The sequence below is a fragment of the Mustela erminea genome, chromosome 4, assembly GCF_009829155.1.
Source record: "Mustela erminea isolate mMusErm1 chromosome 4, mMusErm1.Pri, whole genome shotgun sequence".
NCBI lineage: Eukaryota > Metazoa > Chordata > Mammalia > Carnivora > Mustelidae > Mustela > Mustela erminea.
Genome location: NC_045617.1, coordinates 83,975,048 through 83,995,707, shown reverse-complemented (window position 1 = coordinate 83,995,707; position 20,660 = coordinate 83,975,048). Strand labels below are relative to the sequence as shown.

Sequence of the window (20,660 nt, the reverse complement as noted above, 5' to 3'; positions counted from 1 at the left end):
AGGAGGTTTGTGCTACAGTTTCAGAAGTAAGGTGAGAGGAGCTCCCCTCCCAGCCCACTCTCCCACTTCTTCCCATCCAGAGCCTGACTTCCAGGTGGAGACTTAGTGTGCTGTTGTGATGTTACCCGAGGCTGTGAATGAACCTGATTTTAAGGTTTCTGTTAAGAAAGCTAAATCCGAATCCAGGCAAAGGGAAGTCATTTAGAGTGCTCCTGAGAGCTAAAGGTAGTTTTGATGACGGTTGTGTTTGAAGAGGAAAACGTGTAACTTGAAAGGGCTACAAAGCTTTGTAGTGATTGAGACCACAAAGAGCCTGGGTAAGAGAGCCCAAGGAAGGGAGAGAAGAAGGGAGGGACGTAGATGGGCAGGATTTGGATGTGGGCAATGTATAGAGTAATTATTGTCAGGAGTGGCAAGTGGGGGGGGTGGCTGTTAGGGGGAAAGACACGAAGAGAGTCAGAGCAGCCTGCAGGAAGCCTGGACCAAGGGGTCAGAAGGCATACCTCTATTCTAAAGAACCTTCCCACGAAGAACACAGAGTAAGTACCAGATGCCCCCACTGCGCTGTGTCCTTGCAGACTCTGGGATACTCAATTTTTTCCATATAAACGTTTACTGAGAACCTCCTCTACCAGCAGTGTTGTTGGGGCTGAGAGTGGGCATGATTACAAACAGGGACAGGGTACTTAATGTAATAAATACCTTCCTTGCGGGGCTATCACGAGGATTTGTTTGTTTGTTTGTTTGTTTTTAAAGTAGTCTCCACACCCAGCATGGAACCCATTGGGGCTGGAACTCACGACCCTGAGATCCAAACGTCAGCGGAGATCAAGAGTCAAGAGCTGGAGGCCTAACCGACTGAGGCACCCAAGGGACCCCTCCACGACCATTCTTGAGTTAACGTGTTGCAAAGCACTTTAACATGCCTGGCATATAGCGAGTGTGAGCGGAAGGCCAGTTATCATTACCCATTTAAATATTAGACTTTCGTTGCCTAACTCAGTGCCTGTGCATCCTCCCATTTAAAGATGGATTAAAACACTCACCCCGTAGTGAGGGAGATACTCAAAGACTTTAGGACAAAATACATTCCTAACCGTGGGCTCTAAGGAACGTTCTTCAGCTACAAAAGAGGGAGACCATAGTAGCTAAAGGGCTCCTAAATTTAGCACAGCGGGGAGGATAAAGAGGCAAGACAAGACTGGAGAGCTAGGAGGAGCTCAGACTGGGGAAGGAGGCCTCGCAGGCGTCAGTGCCTGCGCTCCGGCCCGCAAAGGGGCGGGCCTAGAACTGCGGAGAAAACTCACCAAGCCGGGGAGGGGGCTTGGAAGCGCTTCAGACCGTACTGGGGGCGTCTGGCTGGCACAGCCGTCGAGCCCCGCCCCCGCCGCCTTCGGGGGGGTTCCCGGGGGAGCGCCTCGGCAGGCGGCATGCTTCACACTTCCGGAACCCCCGGCCCGGCCCGCCCGCGACCCCTTGAGCCCCGGCTTGCAACCCAGCGTGGGGTCAGTCACCACTTGCGCCCGAAAGCCACATCCGGCGCGTACCACTCGCCGCGCCACACACCCGCGCTCCCCCGCAATCGTGAGTGGTGCGGCCCCGCCCCGCCCCTTGACGCCTGCTAGGGGCGGGACGCCCTTCCGTCACGTGACGGGGAGTGACCTCGCCGCCCCGCGCCATGGGGGCTTCGGACCCGGAAGTGGCGCCCTGGGCTCGCGGCGGTGCCGCGGGGATGGCGGGAGCCGGAGCAGGAGCTGGAGCTCGCGGTGGAGCGGCGGCGGGGGTCGAGGCTCGGGCTCGCGATCCGCCGCCTGCACACCGTGCACACCCCCGCCACCCTCGGCCTGCGGCACAGCCCTCCGCCCGCAGGATGGACGGCGCGTCCGGGGGCCTGGGCTCCGGGGACAACGCCCCGACCACCGAGGCTCTTTTCGTGGCGCTGGGAGCGGGCGTGACGGCGCTCAGCCACCCGCTGCTCTACGTGAAGCTGCTTATCCAGGTGCGCGGCCAGGGCGCCGCAGGGAGGTGGGGGCTGATGTGAAGGTGACAGGCCGGGATCTGGAAGAGGATGGGGGCAGGGAATCTATGGCGACGGATTTGGGGATGGGGCGATGTCGGCAGGTTTAGTGGGATGAAGGAGTGAGAAAGAAAGGAAGCGTTGAGGGACTTGGGGGTGCAGGAAAGGGGGCGAAGGGCTAGAAAGGACAGATTTGGGAGAGAATGGAAGGAACAAGGACTTTGGTGGGTGCAGGGGAGGGATCGAAGGAATGGGGAGAGGGATTTGGAGGATGAAGGAACGGAGGCCATGTACTTAGAATAGGAGGGAAGGGGCAGCATTTTAGGGCGAGTAAAGAAGCAACAGAAATGGGGGGAGGGGCGGGAAGTTTTGGCGAATGGGCGGGGAGGAGGATTGGGGGCCAAGACAAAAGTATTTAGATGAAGAGCACATACTTAAGTGGGAGGGTAGCAGGAGTTTGGGATTTGATAGAGATGGATTTAAAGCTGTTTGAGGGGACAAAGGACTGGAGGCCAGGGCCAAAAATTTAGGAGAGAAAAAAGGGCATCAGACTCGGGGAAGCGGGGGCGATGGGGAGGAGACGGTGGATTTAATGGTAAGGGGATTTAGTGGGAAAGGGCGAAGGCAAAGGATTTAGCAGGGGAGAGCTATGCGTTTGCAGAAGGGGGCTCTGGATTTGATGGCGACGACAGATTTGGTGGGAGGAGGGGTCAGGGTGACGCGTTTTGAGGGAGGGGAACAGATAGGGCGACGCAATGGGGGAGGGGTGTGATGGCGATTTGTCTGGAGAGGAGACCGAGGAGGAGGAGGCTTTTAGGGGGAAAGAGATGACGCATTTGGAAGAGAAAATGAAAGTCACACCTGGGGTCGAGAGATGGGACTTACAGTCCTTGTATGGGGGGGAATGGGTTATGGACCTTTGGAATTGGGCAGAAGGGGCCGGTGGGACATACTGTGGCAGGATAGGTAGAGGCTGGCAGAAACTGCGGCCAAGGAAGGACGACTCTGGAATGGAGCCATGTAGGGGCCCTTGGTGTATGGTGGTGGCGGGCAAGGCCTTGCAGATGAAGTGGGCTGCTTGAGAAAGGGAGAGATTGAGCTGGAAGGAAGCCTGGTGGAAGGAGTGCATTTGGCAAAATTAGGTGGACAAAACTGAGATGGGCACTGTTTAGATAGGGGTGGTTCCAGCCACGACTGATAACTGAAGATTTCGCCTAGAATTTTCTAGTGAGGAAGGGAAGGAATAGAGGGGGTAAAAATTGACATGGAGGCCAACCAAGATTTGAGGTTGGAGTTGAAGTGAATGGGCACCAGATTTACTGTCTTTGTGACAGGACTGAGAGAGTGGGAGATACAGTTGGCATGGGAGCAGTTGAAATCTGGGGTCCAAGGAATGGAGCAGTAGATTTTTAGGTGTGACTGGGAACATGACAAGGAATGAGGAGATTCAGTCAGGGACACGAAATGCCTGACTGGCATCTTACGATGACTGAGATTTGAAAATAGCTGGTGGGGGAAGATTGAGACTGGTATTTGGTTATGATCTGGGAGCTGATTTTCTTAAGGAATTAGGGCTGCATTTTCAGCAGTAGAGATTACAGGTTTGGGAGAGAAAGTGGGGCTTTGGAACTGATGTTACCTGAGAAGCAAGGGTACCGGGAGCTGAGTTTTTCATCTGACAGAGCAAGATTGGGTGAGGGCTGGGTTTTTAGGGTGGCAGCTAGGAGGGTCTCTGGGATAGAGGATGCTGGAGTACATCAGGAATTGGTGGGAGCGGGGAGGGGGTTTCACAGGAACGGAGTGAGGAGGGGCTTCATGGTGGATTTGGTGTACAGTGAGAAGAGCATTGAAATACGAGTGATTTGAAGAGGGAATTGGGTATGAGGGAGACTAGAGGGTGAAAAGAACTGGATGGGTAAGGATGGTGCCCCCAGTTGGGGTGACAGAGGTCATCTTTGTGATCTGAATCCAGCTCGTGCTGAGTGTAACATGTTTCAGGGTGAAGTATACCTTGGGAATCAGGCATAGTTTGCAAAACAGCAGCTCTCAGTCTGGGGGCAGGCAAGTGGCAGGATTGGAGTGGCAGATTCAGGGGTTGGCTAGATCAAGTGGACAAGAACATGGAGTCTTGGATCGGGGTTCGTCCAAGTCAAGTTTCAGGAGTTGGAGGTTTGAGGGTGAGGAACTGGCTCTGCCAGTGTCGGGTGCAGAGCTGCAGCTCTGGCTGGGGGAGGACTGGCTTAAAAGATCTGGGGATGAACTAGGCTGCATGTGACTTGGGCACAAAGAAGGGAAACTGGGATGAGGGAATGGGGCTGAGATGTGTGCCTTTGATAACCCCAGGTGGAAGCTAAATAGACTCGGCAGATTTGGGGGCTCTGGGGTGAAGGGACACAGCAGATTTAAAGGTGCAGGTGGAATTGCTAGGACCCCCAGATGGTGACTAGACTGAGACAGCAACAGAACAGTAGTAGCTCAGACTTGGAGTTGAGAGTGTAAAGAGAATAGCACCTATGGAAGGAACAAAATCAAAACTAAAGGTTTTCCAGTGAGGAGGGGAGGTTCTGACATCTTTGACCATTTGTCCGAGAAGGGGAAAGGTCTAGAGGGGGAGGGCTAACAGCTTGGGTCAGCTGGCTCATCCCTTTCCTTCAACTCCCCTGGGCTACAATTTCATTTTTTCGAAAAGAAGGTGGCTATCATGGAGGAGTTTCTTCATGTACAGTCAGTGATCTGTCACGTAGCTCAGAATGACGTCCCCAAGTGACAACCAGAACTTTCAAAACACTTGACTAAGGTAAAGAAGAGACGAAATTGGACCAGGAAAACACTAGAAGCATACCTAGTCCAGTTTTTAAGGCAGAGCTCTCCAGCCTTGCCATTTCTGTTCCCTGCTACATCCAAAAAGAGCTGCTCTGGTCCAGGTGCTTGACTGCCTTCCTGTGAGGGACAGGGCTGTGTTCTGGCCCCCTGCCCAGGAAGGGGACTTCTCGCACCACTCTTAGGTACTGGTCTAAATACCTTGCCTCCTGCCTGGCCATAGAGTCTCTCTCCTCAACAGTTGGCAGCATCATAAATGGCCTCACACCTCAGGAGAGACACCCCCACCCCTAAGGGGTGTGGGTGGCTGTGTCCTCTCCTCTCCCCCATGAGTTTAACGGGTGCTATAATTATAACCAGCGTCTATACAGCAAGAATTACGATAGCCCTACAGAAATGAAGGGGTCATTGTGTCACAGGGATATGAAGTAATCAAGATTAGAACACAGATGAAGAATTGTTTGAGGAGCATCCGGGACTGGAGGTAACAGTTTGCTGTGCCTGGGAGCCAGAGGGACAGACTTGTCCGCCTCTCCAGTGGGGGCAGTCAGGAACTTGAGTGTGGGGTACACCCTGGGGTGGCTTACTCGGAGGTGGGCCGTCTGAAGTTCGGGACCGAGATGGGGGTTTAATGTGTTTGGGTGTTGGTGCCTTTGGGATTGAGATTGGACTGAAATGTTAGTCCAGAGATGGGAATTACCTGAGATTTATTCTGAGATGAGTGCAGGGTTCAAAGTACATAAAAGGGCCTGGGGGCTTTCTGCACTGGAAATGTCTGGAATCTGAAGGTGAGAATGTTGGGGGACAGGGCAACTTGGATTATGGTAAGGGTGTGGTCTGGGACTAGACGTTTCCATTGGTTGGGAGCCTGTGTGATGCTGATGGTTCTAGACTGCCAATGACATTTCTGGTACGTTTTGCCATGGAGAACACCCAACAGGAGCGCCGTTGGAATGTGTGGGTGAAGAGGCAAAGGCCTGGGGGCATGAGCAGCCATGAGCCGGATCAACAGTGGAATCTGACCTTCCTTTTTGTGTTTGTTGATTCTGAAGGTGGGTCATGAGCCAATGCCCCCCACCATTGGGACCAATGTGCTGGGGAGGAAGGTCCTCTATCTGCCGAGCTTCTTCACCTATGGTGAGTCTGCTTCCCAGGCCGGAAAGCCCACACAGACAAAACGTCAGCCGGGAGCAGGCCCAGCTGACCCCAGGGCACATGCAGGGGAGCGTGACCCCGTGTCCGATGGGCAAGGGGGGCGGAAGGGGTTGAAGTGTGCCCAGCGACAGCGGCTCGCTAGGGTGGGAGCAGGTAAACAGGATAGCTTTGGTCCAGCTCTACCGCCTGTAGCTCCTGGACACTGGCCCCTGTCATCCCAAGTTGTGCCTGAAAATGGGAGTCCAGGGAGGTTTCCCTTTGCTTTCGTAGCATTCTGGCCCCGTTACCAGTGTTTCTGCTTTGCTGCTACACCAGCAGGAGGCCTTTTCCAGCAGCTTCCTGGGTTCTTTCCCTTCCTCCTCTTTCCCCTGCATTCCCCAGGCGGTGGGGCCCCCTCGAAATGTTGTTTCTACTCCTCTTCCCCCCCCTCGAAATGTTGTTTCTACTCCTCTTCCCACACTAGGCACAGAGCAGCCAGTGCCCAGGGCGTTGCGGTTCACCTCCGGCCTGCCCTGAGCGGCCGCTGGAGCTTGGCAGACTGCTTTGCTGGCCCCCGTGCTCCTGGTGTGCGAAGCCGTGGCATCTTCTTTATCCAGACCCTTCGTCAAGCATCCCATAGTTCCTGCTGTGGCTCTGCTGGCTAAGAGGTCTCTCCCCAGAGGCCCACCCTGGGAGAGCTCGGCCCGGGCTGCTGAGCCCACCTGGCTGCCTCTTACTGCTCATGCCCAGGCCTCCAGGCGCCAGCTGGCTCAGGCTGTCCCAGTGCACCATCAGTGTCTTCCAGTGCCCACCCTCACTGGACTTCTCTAAATGTGCCCTCATTCTCCATGTTCACAGTTGGGCTGATGACCTCCCCCCCTGCCCCAGGCTTCCTCCACTTCTGCTCTTCATACCTGTTCGGTCAGTCCAGAATGATCTCTGAAAACCTCTCTGCCAGATAACCTGGGGCTTTGCCTCCTGTCACCTTTCTCTTTTTTTTTTTTTGAAGTTTTTTTTTTTACTTTGTATTTTTTACTTATTTGAAGGAGAATGAGAGCTGGAGAGAGAGTGTGAGCATGCACACAGGATGAAGGAGAAGCAGGCACCCTGCTGACTAGAAAACCCTATGCAGGACCCTGGGAACATGACCTGAGCTGAAGACAGACGTTTAACTGACTGAGCCACCCAGGCGCCCCTTCCCCGCCCCCTGCCTTTTTCTTTTTAATTCCACACACTGTTGGCAGAATCTGATGTCATGGCTCTCTTCCATTTTGCCACCATGGTGTTGAGGAGCCCATGGCCAGGCCAGACATGTCTTTTTGTGGGAAAGTGTGTTCATGTTTGGTTTTATTTAGAAACAGTCTGGGAAGGGGAGGGGGAGGTCACAGAAGTGGGCAGGCACACTGACCGTTGCATGGAGAAGCTATAGGGTACAGAGTGAACACGGGTTTTGTGGGAAGCTGAGGCAGCGAGCTGCCAGCCCCTCCTGGTGGCTTCTGTGCGTGCTCTGGCCGTACGAGGGACCAAGGGTCAGAACCCAGACTGCCTCTCCTCGTGTCACAGAGTGCTTCCCGAAAGCACTCAGGGTGAAGGGATCTTGACCCACATCTTGCATCTTGAAGAGATGAGCAGAGTTCTGTGCCCCCACTCACCCTGAGTAGAGAAATGTTGTTTCCATCCAGATGCTGTAAACAGACAGCCGTTGGGCAGTTGAAGATAACCGTGCCTGCTCTCATGTGAGCAAGGCGGCTCAGCTGTCTCCTATCTAGGCAACATCTACTCCTCTCTAGGTTGCGATGGAAAGTGCCACAGCTGTCATGATGTTCTTTGGTGTAACAGCCTGGAGAGTTTTTTCCAGGGACTGCAGAGAGACACTGGAATGACTGAGCCTTGGCTGGGCCGTAGGGATATTTTAGACCTTTCTCTCTGCTCTTATTCCTAAATTACCTCTGAGATGAGGGGGAAAGGGGTCCTTACTCCTTTTTTTTTTCTTTAAGATTTTATTAATTTATTTGACAGCGAGAGACAGAGTCAGAGAGCCCAAGAGAGGGGAACAGCAGAAGGAGCAGGAGAAGCAGACTTCCCGCTGAGCAGGGAGCCCAATGCAGGGCTTGATCACAGGACCCTGGGGATCATGCCCTGAGCTAAAGGCAGATGCTTAACTGATTCAGTCACGCAGGCACCCCATCCTTTCTCCTTTTTTACTGGTGGCCAGATCGGATAGAAAGAGGCTAAGTGACTCACTCTTGATCACACTGAGGCTTTATCCTGCCTGCCTCTCTTGCTGCCTGGAGCTCGCCTCCTCCAAAACAAACCTTCCTCTTGCCTGTTCACTCTGTCAATCAGGGCACCCTGCCATGTCACCCAGTGTCCGGTCCCCTCCTATTCCTCTCTTTCCAGCCCCATGCTCATCTCAGAAAGCCACATATGCAGGGAACAGGTGCTCTCTGGCCCCACTGAAAGCCTATTCTAGCAGTGACATTGAATTTGTTGGGTTGGCGGACATGTTGCCGTGGAGAGAAAGGCGCTTTTGCTGGTTTCTGCCACTGCGTGGTGCTAAGGAGCTGAAGTTGGGTCTGGGAGGGGAGCACGGTATCTGGGAGAAAGTTCTGCTGGCTTCTCTTCTAGGTATGCAGGTTTATAAGAATACATCACTTTGGGGCACCTGGGTGGCTCAGTGGGTTAAAGCCTCTGCCTTCGGCTCAGGTCATGATCCCAGGGTCCTGCCCCGCATCGGGCTCTCTGCTCAGCAGGAAGCCTGCTTCCCCCCTCTCTCTCTGCCTGCCTCTGCCTACTTGTGATCTCTTTCTGTCAAATAAATAAATAAAATCTTTAAAAAATAAAAAGAATACATCACCTTTTTGAACATAGTTTAAAAGTTTATATTAAAATAATGGAACTTTGGATAGAGCATGTGATTGGCTCAGTTGGTAGAGCACGTGACTCAATTTTGGGGTTAGAAGTTCAAGGCCCACATTGGGTGCAGAAGTTACTTAAAAAAAAAATAAAATCTTTAGAGGCATCTGGGTGGCTCAGTTGGTTAAGCTTGGTTTTGGTTCAAGTCATGGTCTTGGTTTTGGCTCAAGTCATGATCTCTGGTTCTGGGATCAACCTGACGTCGGTCTCTACGCTCAGTGCAGAGTCTACTTGTCCTTCCTCTGCTTGTTGCCCCCATCTGTTCCCCCGACCCCTCACATGCTCTCACTTTCTCTCTCAAATAAATAAATCTTAAAAAGAAAGAAAAAAGCACTGACTCATTCAGGTAGGGTCCAAGTTCCCTGACTGCTTATGTTTTTTTCTATAGAACAGTTCACTGGTGCCTGTTTTGGTTACTTCTCCACTAGCTTTGTCCCATCCCCCCACCCCCACCTACTCTCCCCACCCCCTGCTGTGATTCATAAATGCTGATGTGTACCAGGTGGGAGCCTGGGTGCAGCACAGTGACAGTGACAGGATGAGGACAGCCTTCTCCATGGTGTGCTCAGGGGATGTTCTTTGTTCCTTTTTCCCTTTCTTCCTCCCTTAGGTTGCAAACTTCATCGTTGCCTGTGGGCACTCTCTGCCTTTTCCCTTTTTTTCTTGCCCCCAAGGAAAACATTTTTTAAAAAATTAATTTATTTTTCCAGTGTGGGGCTTGAACACATGAAGCCGAGATCAAGCGCTGAATGCTCCCCTGACCAAGCCAGCCAGGCGTCCCAAGAGAAACATTTTTTGTGAGCAACAGAAGTGATTTCTGGGTTGTAGCACTGAAGTTGCTGCATTAAAATACCATATCCCAGCTAGCCAAATATTTCTTCAAAGTTAAAATATGTGACTTTGTTGGTTGAAAATACATTCTGAAGGTTTTACCCAGAAAAATGGGCTAGAGAAGACTTTGGAGTTGGGGCTCAATTACTTCTGGAGTTTTGGATAGAAAGCTGTTCCTTCTGTGACCAAGGAATAGGACACATTTGGTCTGGGAGTGAGTGTGACGTGGAGTGAGTTTGTCTGGCCCCAAACGTGATGCGGCCATCTCTGCTTTCTTATAGCCAAGTACATCGTGCAGGTGGATGGGAAGATAGGGCTCTTCCGAGGCCTGAGCCCCCGGCTGATGTCCAACGCCCTCTCCACGGTGACCCGGGGCAGTATGAAGAAGGTGAGCCTGAGGTGAAGCCAGGAGCAGTTGCCTGAGGTTCCCCCAAGTTCCCTGCCAACCCCAGAGGTAGCTGTGTGCACCGTAGCCAGGGCTCTACACCCTGGTGGCCCAGGACTGTGTCTCCTTGATTGGGAAGTGCCCTGCCCCATAGTCCTCCTGCTTGCCCACAACCGTGACACCATGCCGGCAGGGGCTCTCCCCCAGCCCCTGGAGCTCCAGCCCTGGAGTTACTGGAGGTGGACCCAGCTGCAGGGAAAATCGCAGGAGCTGGTTCCTGCTATCGCTGTCTCTTAAGTATGACATTTAAAAGATATAGCTTACTTTGCTTTTGGCCCTCCTTTGTTTTATTTTGTTTTGTTTTTAATTAAGTAAGCATGACGCCTATGTGGGGCTTGAGCTTGAACTCCCAACCCTGAAATTGAGAGTTGCATGCTGTCCGACGGAGCCAGCCACGTGCCCCACTCCTTTGTTTCTTGTATCTCAGGTTTTTCCTCCAGATGAAATCGAGCAGGTTTCCAACAAGGATGACATGAAGACTTCTCTGAAGAAAGTAGTGAAAGAGGTGGGTATCTGGAGCTGGGAGAGGGAGGGGCCCTGGGAGGGCAGTCTCATTATTTCTCACGGCAGAGTGGGCCAGGTCATTGAAGAGACACAGATTTGGCTCCTCGTGTGTGTGTGCGCGTGTGCGTGCACGCTCACACACACGTGGCTAGGACATGTGGGTAGGACATGGAAGGAACCCTGTCTGCACACCGTAAAGAATACCAGAAGGCCTCTTGGCTATCATGGGGTCTAGTGCAAGACCCAGTAGCACTCCTCGGTGGAGGGAAGGGGGGGTTGGCTGATAAGTGGGGTGATCCCAGGTTGGCTGACCCCACCGGGAGCTGTGGGATCCCAGTTTTTCCCTTGGAAGAGCTTGTGGTTCCCTGGGAGTGCCTGGTCCCAAGAGAGGGCAAACCGCGTCCCCACCCTCTGCTTTCTTCCAGACCTCCTACGAGATGATGATGCAGTGTGTGTCCCGCATGCTGGCCCACCCCCTGCATGGTGAGCCACCCCAGGGGAGACGGCTTCTCCACTGTGGGATAACCCCTCATGGGCCATAGCCAGGCAGGCGGTGGTGGATCACTGGGAAGTACAGTCGTGTGGGGGTCCTTTCCTGGAACCGCACTGAGGAGAGATTGGCAGGGAGTCTTGTCCAGAGGGAGCCAGGGCCCTCCTGGGCAGAAGAAACGGGATCCCATGGTCATGGGGTATGATGGGAATCCCTGAGGCCCTCCTGCCCTCCTGCACTGCCACAGGCCATGCACGGTGGCCACGGCGGCGGGCAACCCCCCCCGCCACCACACACACACACACACACTGGGTTGCCCTGGGCTTTGGCCACCATGTCACCCTTGTGTGTTTCTTTTTCCTCAGTCATCTCAATGCGCTGCATGGTCCAATTTGTGGGACGGGAGGCCAAGTACAGGTGGGTGATTCTAAAGAACTGGTAGGAGCGGCCACTCAGAGTCTGCGGGGACAGGCCGCGCTGGGGTCAGGTGCTGTCCCTCTTCTGCCCTCGGTCTCATGCTAGCTTCAGGGGAACATGGCAGGGGCTGCCATGGTCGATGTCCCGGGCCTTTGCTCCTCTCCATCGCGTGTCCAGGGCTGCCCTGGCTGATTCTGGCAGCCCTGTAGAGGGGGTGAGTGGGAGCAGAGCTGGCTCAGATTGTGCCCCCGGGACTGAGCTAGGGTTCCCTCCTGGATCCTCATTTATGCCCTAAACCATTTAGCTCATTTCGTTTTCTGCTAAGAGGCTTTCCCCTTGTGGGCGTGGGCCCGTCCCCTCAGTGGTTCACCATTACTCACCCAGCATCTGTTGTGCCCGGCCCTGAGCTGGGAGCTGTGGGGATGTAGCTGTGGGGCCGCAGCCCTTCCCTGTGGCAGTTCTGCCCAACCTGGCCCCCTAAAGCTCAGTGCAGGACAGTGGGAGGAGGCTAGAGGCACATGGCAGGAGGACAGTCTCTGGGACCCTTCCTAAGATTTTCAGTTCCTGGTTTCTGTTGTTTCTACAGCCATCCTGTGGTTCCACTGCCATGGCCCCATTTTGGGTTGACTAGTGGGAAATTGGCCTATTGTCCCAAACTGAAATGTAATGGTGGTCGACAGGAACGGGAGGGGAGGATGCAGCTCAGAGCCCCGGTGGGCCAAGCTGCATTCAGGAAGAAGGGCTGTGGGGCCTGGCAAGGCAGGGGTCCGGGAGCAGCCCAGCACTAGGGCTTTGGCTCCCACCATCTCCAGCTTTCTTTTAGGTTTCCCCTGCTGCCTAGGCTTTGGAGGAGGTCCACGTAGGACAGACAGGCTGCTCAGCATCACTAGCCCCAGGTCCCAGAGGCGGCTCTTGAACCTCCTTTGCATTTCATACCTAAGGCAGCAGCCTGTCCTTTGATCTCTGAGCTTCTGCTGGGGGTTGGGGGTGGGGGTGGTGCCTTTTCCCAGGCTGCATCTGGGCTATCTGGTTCCAGGGTCTCCTGCAGGGCCCCCTGTTCCTTCTCTGCCCCATGGGCAAGTGGGTCCCCACTTGCTACCCCTCCTGCTGTCCCGCTGTCGGGCATGCAGGCCTTCTCTGCCAGAAGGCTGCTTCAGACAGAAAGGCTGTTGTCTTTGCAGTAGCCCAGACTGGAAGCCTAATGGCCAAATTCCACCAGATCCCCAGAAAGCAGCAGCAGGGAACCGCTAGGCTTCTCCTGGGGTGAAGGCTTTCCCATCTCTGTGAACTGTAAATACCCCTCTCCCCGAGACAAACACCCTCTTCGCTGCTTGGGTTCTGCCTGGTAACAGAGCCTTCCCCCAACCCACCCATGTCCCCATCCAGGCCAGGACTAGCCGGCTCAGTTCTAAGCAGTATGGTGGGCTCCCCACTTCACCAGGGGCTGAGCTCCAAGGTGACTGGGGGACCTCATATCCCTGCCTTCCATTCTTCACAGTGGTGTGCTGAGCTCCATCGGGAAGATTTTCAAAGAGGAGGGTCTGCTGGGATTCTTTGTGTACGTGAGTTTCTGTACCTCATAGCTGGCCTCGTGGCATGGCTCTACTAACAGATACCTTCTCAACCTCTCAGGCCATAGCCGCCAGACTCAGACTAACCACGGGGCTCTGCCCCTCCCGCGCAGCTGCATTCCGGCTCCGTAGAGCTCCGTGGCATGTGTGAGCCACGGATTACCGGGACCAAAGCTGCTCGGCCCTTTGCAGATCACGGCTCGCATAGACATGGTACTGTTTGTCCAGCACACAGGGTTGGGATGGGTGGGGGGCGGGGAGACAGACTGATTGGCCCTCTGCCAGACCCTGTCCCTTGGCACTGGGGATGGGAGCGGGCCGATCTTGCTGAGCTGGGCTACTGTGTTTAACATGGTGGGTGTTGCACGAAATGATCTGGTCTCCGGCTTCTGGAAGGTCAGGACACGTGACTCTGCTGCCTGTCCTTGTGCCAAGCAGCCATCAGCAGGGGCCCATCGCCTCCCGAGGCCCACAGACCCCCGCCCTCCTGGGTGTCTGACGCCCACCTCAGGTCACCTCTAAAACAGAAAGCTTATACTGAAAAGAGCGTGTCCAGATGGAATAAACCACAAGCAGACCCCAGAGCCACGCCGGACAGCTGTCTTTTGTTTTTGCCTTGTTAAGGTCTGGGCTGGGACCAATATGCTGTTACGTACGTAACATACTGGATAATGGGGTTCCCTGTTCATTCACTGGTTTGTAGTTGGTCAGGTGTTTCTATATAGGGTCTCAATTAACCAAGAAATGACCATGTAGGTGCACATGTGTGTTTATGGTTCTCACCAGGAGGGGTTTTGCCCCCAGGAGATGCTGGAAATGTCTGGAGATGGCTTTTGGTTGTCACAATTGGCAGTTGGTGGGTAGAGGCCCCAGATGCTGTTAGCCGTCCTGCAGTGCAGAGGTCAGCCCCCCACAGCGAGGCACGATCTGGTCCTCCATGTCAGGAGTGCTAGGACCGCCGGGCCTTGATACACACACACACACACACACACACACACACACACACACACAGTTTTTTAGAATTTAATTTATTTATTTGACAGACAGAGATCACAAGTAGGCAGAGAGACAGGCGGAGAAAGAGAGGGAGAACCAGTCTCCCTGCTGAGCAGAGAGCTCGATGTGGGGCTCAATCCCTGGACCTGGGGTCATGACCTAAACCGAAGGCAGAAGCTTTAACCCACTGCGCCACCCAGGCACCCCTACATTCACACTCTTATATTCATACACATATATGTACACATACGTATGCATACATATAAGCTTATGTGGATAAGTATATGTGTGCCTAAAGGGTACATCAGAACATAAAACGACATGTCACCACCTCTGGTTGTTTTCACACTCACTGTATAGAGCCCTCTTCCCGGGTATGAAGGGATTCTGACTTGACACATGCCTGCTCATTGGGTTCTGTAGTGCTTCACGTGTGTGTGGTCCAGGTGACACCTGTACGTGTTCCCACACTGAGAAGGCCCCAGAACGCCTGTGAGTGGTTAGTCTGAGCACAGGTGGAGGCATCAAGATTGGCCACTGCATTTGAGAAGTTTCAGTTTCTTCATATCCCTTATCACCTCGATGTGTGGCGCATATTCTTTTTTTATTAATTATTTTTATTAACATATAATGTATTATTTGCCCCAGGGGTGCAGGTCTGTGAATCACCAGGTTTACACACTTCACAGCACTCACGTAGAACATACGTTGCCCAATGTCCATAACCCAACCACCCTCTCCCTACCCCCCACCCCCGGCCACCCTCAGTTTGTTTCCCGAGATTATGAGTCTCTTATGGTTTGTCTCCCTGCCTGGTCCCATCTTGTTTCGTTTTTTCCTTCCCTACCCCCCAAATCCCCCACCCTGCCTCTCAAATTCCTCCTATCAGAGAGAGCATATCAGAGATAATTGTCTTTCTCTGACATATTTCGCTCAGCATAATACCCTCTAGTTCCATCATGGCGCATATCCTTTTGAACTCTTCAAATATTTTGAAATAAGAGTTGCGCATATTCAGAACTCTCTGCCACACCTCCCAAGAGTATCATTCTTCTCCTGGAGAGTTTTCCAGGTCAGTCTGTATCTAAACAAGCAAATAAACACATTGAAAGAAACAGCAGCAGCACGCAGGACTCATTGATCTCCGTCTGGCCTTTTGCCTGTATTTTCGGGGTCTTTTGTAGCAATTTGAAGGGCTGTTTCTTCTGAAGGCCATCTCTTCTAACAGTCAGCCCTCCTTGCAGAAGCTTGTATAGAATGTCTTCAGTGGAACATTCTAGGGGTGAAGACTACAGATGCATCAAGCCAAGTGCTTTGTGGGAGTGGATTAGGTGAAGAGTCCAGGAGAAAATATAAATGTGTAGACGCTATTTCCTAATCTGCATTTGAAAATCCCAGATTTAGCAACATTCATATCTCTGTGGTTAGAAAACCACTTGTGAGACTTTAATTTGTGGCCTCAGATGTGGCCTGTGACAACACCCCACCCCCATGAAGAAAAGAACCCCTCCCTCCTGGTGTGGCTAGCTGCCGCCCACATGGCCCCTGGAGGCTGTTTTCCTGAGGCTATACTTTGGATATGCTGATGTTTTGAGCTTGGAACATCCTTGTCTCCTTCCTGGGCATGGAGCCCCCAAGAAATGGCCCCCTCCCTCCCCCAGCTTATCTTTGCTCACCTTGTTTTTTAGCGGCTTAATCCCTCACCTCCTGGGAGATGTGGTATTCTTGTGGGGCTGTAACCTGCTGGCCCACTTCATCAATGCCTACCTGGTGGATGACAGCGTGAGTGACACCCCAGGGGGGCTGGGAAACGACCAGAATCCAGGTTCCCAGGTTGGTTGGAACAAGGACTTGTCAATTTTCCATGTACTGCTGATACCCAGGGTCTGGGGCAGATTCAGGACCCTGCGATCCTTAGCACCAGGCCCTTAGGGCTAGAGAGGGTCTCTGGGGAGTGGTCCAAGAGGACCCCCTTTATTTTTTTTTTAAAGACTTACTTGTTTGAGAGAGAGAGAGCACGCACGCGCACGAGTTGGGGGAGGGTCAGAGGGGGAAGGAGTCCCAAGCAGATTCCCCACTGAGCTCGGAGCCCGACAGGGGGCTCGATTCCCAGGACACTTGAGATCGTGGCCTGAGCTGAAATAAGAATTGGACACTAAACTGACTGAGCCACCCAGGCGCCCCCTAAAAGGACCTCTTGTGCTGGGGTCAGCTTTGCTTCTGAGGAGAGTGGGCTCAAGAGAGAGGAGATTCAAGGTCTGTAACCAGACCTGGAGGAGTTCATGGAGTGCCCCTCCTTGGGCAGCTTTAGAAATAAAACAGACTCCAGCTTTTCCAAGGTGATGACCCAGCAGTGAATCCAGAAATCAGGATACAGACTAGCCCATAACCCTTTAACTTTTGCTTGATGTTTTATGCTTATGTGAATATTACGACATTTGATCCCAACAGCACCCCAGTTGTGAAGGGAACAGTACAGGTGTAATGTCCCATTTTACTGGTAAAAAGTTGAGATCCAGAGATTGAAAGGCTCTCCTGAAGCACTTGGCTAGGAACCAACAGGGTTGGGACTAGGTCTTTCCCGGCCTTGAGGCTTTCTAGGTTGCCTGGGAAGTGTCCCTGCAGATGTACCCCATGATTTCGGTAGCAGTGGTCTATCTATACAGCCTGGTCTGCACAGTCCTTAGCAGGCTGGGTCAGGCACAGGGAAGCGTTAGTTTTGAGATGCCAAAAGGTGCTTGTTTAAGAAAGGTATCTAGAGACCTGACGGATTGAGTGGCTCGGCCTGAACCAGGACGAGTTGGGAGCAGTGATGGGCGGGATATTCCTGGGAGCTAGACATTCTAACAGCGCGATTGCAAGCCCCAGGAGGATAAGCGAGCTGGGGACCTGTCTGTCAGAGTCACCTCGTGGGGTGGGGTGGGGGCTCATGGTCTGTATGTGTCTGTGTCTGGGTATGTGTCTGTGTGGTGAGGAATGTCCCCACCCTAGCTGAGAGCCCTCTGCTCAGCGGGAAGTTGGGTCTGGTCATTTGACTTGGGTAGGTGAGTCCTGTTGGCCTTTCAGTGTTGGCAAATTCAGCTGGTTCCTTGGAGATCAGCTCCCACATACCCAGGGTCTGCCCCTTTCTCAGGGCCTCGTGGATGGGGGAGCTGCTGCCATCACATACACAGCAAGGCTGGGGCCCTGGGGGGTGTGGTGTCCCACAGCTGATTGGCTTTCTCCAGCTTTATGGAAAGAGGTTTTCAGGTGCTCTTCTGTGTGTGGCTTAAAGGCTCAAATGAGGCTGCCGTTCCCACAGAGGGCTGGACAAGGCTGCATCCGAGGTTGCAGGGTGTCCACCTGCTGGGATGGCCATGTGGCATGAGGCTGAGGCACAGGGAGGTCCCCCTTCCTAGAGAGGGGCTGTTTTCTAGGCAAAGTAGGATTCAGATGTTTGGGGTCCGAAGGGGGTGAGAGCTTGGTAAGGTAGGGGATGGCCACAAGTTGAGAGTTTCCCCTCCCCTTTTGCTGCAAGACCAGGATTCTGCATCTGGGGAGTTGGGTGGGTGTCTGTTTTCTCACTCAGTAAGCACTTAACTAAGCATCAAGTGTGTGCTGAGCCCTGGACACTGATCAAGGCAGACACAGGCCAGACCCTTGGAACTCACAGCTTAGTGGGGTGCACAGGCCAGCAGCTGGTATGATCCTACTTAACGGGGTCTGCACCTTTGCTCCTTGCCATCTCGGGAGTCCTATTATTCTGCTCCCCCTGCTTCTGCCTTTCAGGCCTTCTCTTGGCTCTGGCTCTGGCTCTGGCTCCAAGGCCACCAAAGCCACTGGCAGGGCCCTAGAAGGGAACACCATATCTGCTGTGGTGTGAGGGGACCCCGAGCCCAGACAGGGTGTGAGGCCAGTGTATGGGGTCAGGTTGGGGGGCCCCAGACCAGGCAGCATGGGGCCAGAGTGCTTCTCTGAAGGGCCGCCCACAGTGCCCGTAACAAACTGGTCTTCCTTTCTGTCTCCAGTTCAGCCAGGCCCTGGCCATCCGGAGCTATACCAAATTTGTGATGGGGGTAAGTCAAGCCAGCGGCTCAGCCGGCTGCCCTTTCTCCTTCCCTACGGGCCCGAGTGGGGCTTGGGAGGCTGTCTCTGGTGATGGCTAGAGGCAGGCCCGGGTGTAGGGTATTGGCACAGTATGCCCTTGCTCCCTGAGTCGGGAACGGTGTTTGTGGGGTCACTGCCACTCCGGTCTCCTTGGGTTTCAGATTGCAGTGAGCATGCTGACCTATCCCTTCCTGCTGGTCGGTGACCTCATGGCTGTGAACAACTGCGGGTAGGTGTGCGCCCCTCCTCCAGGCAGCCTGGCGGGGCTGTGGGGGACAGGGCATCCAGTTCAGCCTGTCCCCAGTGCTCTGCTTTCTCCTGCCTGGTCTGTGCATAGGCTGGCCACCCCCACCACCCGCCGCCCCAGGCTGCACCTGTGATTCGGGGATGTGGGTGGTGGCAGCTCCAAGACGTACCTTGAGCGCTCCTCCTTGGCTGAGCCATCTCCCCCTATTCAGTGGGTCTGATGTGCTCTCCTTCCTGGGTAGGCTGCAGGCCGGGCTTCCCCCGTACTCCCCCGTGTTCAAGTCTTGGATCCACTGCTGGAAATACCTGAGCGTTCAGGTAAGCAAGTTCCCAACAGAAGCGTGTCTTCCCCCCCCCCCCCCCCCCACCCGCCATTCTTCCCCCACACCAGTCAGGTCAGATGGTTTTGAGGGCTTTGCATTGTGTGGAAAGATGAGAGATTGTCTCGGGGCCCAGTGTTGTCACAGGGTGCATTAAGAATACAGACTCCTGGTTTAAGGCATTTTCGTTAAATTTTCACTTTATTTTAGAAAGGATGGGAGGGCGCTAGATCTGAATTTACTTACAGATTTTGCGAAAGACAGTCTCCCTTTCTTCAACTCTTAAAAGATTCTGAGAAGGAGAACTCTGAGGGAGCCCACGGAGTAGGTGGTGAAGCCCAATATTTTAGCCCTTGAGTAACTTGGCTGCCGTGTCTGAGGCCAACCCATCGCTTCTGCAAGACATCCCCACTGCCCGGGAGAACCTGAGGCTTGAGCTGGGCCACGTGGCGTGGGTGCCAGTCTTGGGATTTTGTGTTCTCTGCCCAATCACCCTCCTGCCGGCCTGGAGCCCATGGTCCCAGAGGTCACGGATGCAGGCGTCTGGCGCAGGGCAGACCCTTGCCTTGGCCTAGCCTTGGTTTGCCTTGAAGTCAAACCAGCACCCCAACAGGCCTCAGGGCTCAGAAGTGGATGGATGGGAGGGAAGCAGTGGGGGCAAGAGGCAGACCCCGTTCTTCACAGCAGCTTGAGTCAGGGCTCCTTCCTTCATGTCCTGTGGGCATTAGGGAGTCCCAGAAGTCTCTGAAGCCAGAAGGGCAATGAGTCTCCTCTTAGCCCCAGCAACACTGGTCACACTTCGACGGGAACTGAACTGACCCCTCGTACTTCAGTACAGGGCATATTCTGACCTTGCCCTCTAGGACTGCCAGCCTACGCCCCCCACCCCCGATCCTGGGGTCTTTGAGCCGCTGGTCCCCTGCTTTGGCTCCTGCTGGCCTTGCCCTGGGGCGGGACGAGAAGTGTGACCTCCCTGGTCACTGACTCACCCGTTCCTTCCAATCCAGGGCCAGCTTTTCCGCGGCTCCAGCTTGCTTTTCCGCCGGGTGTCCTCAGGATCGTGCTTTGCCCTGGAGTAACCTGAATCCCCTGAAAAAAACACAGTGTCTCAGCCTGGCCACCACAGGTGGGGTGTGGTCATCTCGGGCACCTGTTAGATGAGTCCGACCCAGCAACACCTCATTGTGCTCCAGCTAGCAGGGCTTTGGTTTCCACGTTTGCCGTGTATCTGTCCAGGAGAGGAGGTTGGGGGGGAGACTGCCCCCAGGGGATGGGTTACCCGTTAGACCTGGGAAGGTGCGGGTGAGGCTGGAGAATTGAGGCAGAACCCCCTTCCTTCACAGATTGCCGAGTCTGCCCTGTGCAAGGGGCCAGAGAGTGGCTCATGAAGGCCTAGCTAGAATGGGAAAAGGCTCACTGGGTCAGATCCCACTCCCCACCGCACTCATATCCACGACACCCCCAGCCATCATCCTGCAGCTCAGCTGCGAGCACTGCTCTTCTGCTTTGTAAATAGGGCCTGGGCCCCTTGCACGAGGCCATCATCATGTCCAGGCCTGTGCTTGGAAGCTCCCGCTAGGTACTACCTTCATGTTTCTCAACACTACTCCTCTGACACGAAGGTGGCACCTTCTGAAAGGAAATCATGTGACTTCTCTGAATGTGTCTCCCTCCTCAAACGCTCCTCTGGTCATTTCCATGGTAAGGACTTAGGTGTGGGATATGCTTCCCTGCGCGCTTGTCAATGCCCGGAAGTTAGGCAGGCCGCTGTCTCTCATACTATTCGGTTTAAAAGTTCCCGATAAGATTTGACCTTGTCTCCCTCCCTCAAATAAAATGTATTGGTGGTGATTTGGAATTTGGTGGG

General features: G+C 53.9%; 1 protein-coding gene across 2 annotated transcripts; it reads left to right on the top strand.

The window, feature by feature from the left end:
• The first annotated feature begins 1,630 nt into the window (after positions 1-1,630).
• MTCH1 (mitochondrial carrier 1) lies at positions 1,631-20,651 on the top strand. Of its 2 annotated transcripts, none has more exons than XM_032339773.1 (12): positions 1,631-1,999; positions 5,890-5,974; positions 10,000-10,106; positions 10,591-10,668; positions 11,093-11,150; positions 11,523-11,574; positions 13,073-13,132; positions 15,830-15,923; positions 18,149-18,196; positions 18,389-18,456; positions 18,716-18,791; positions 19,801-20,651. In XM_032339773.1, the coding sequence occupies exons 1-12, from the start codon at positions 1,679-1,681 to the stop codon at positions 19,870-19,872; spliced, it is 1,119 nt and encodes a 372-aa protein (XP_032195664.1). In that variant the 5' UTR covers positions 1,631-1,678; the 3' UTR covers positions 19,873-20,651. The 2 variants fall into 2 exon arrangements, with proteins under 2 accessions (XP_032195664.1, XP_032195663.1); XM_032339772.1 differs by having other exon boundaries at positions 15,830-15,974.
• Positions 20,652-20,660: the final 9 nt, after the last annotated feature.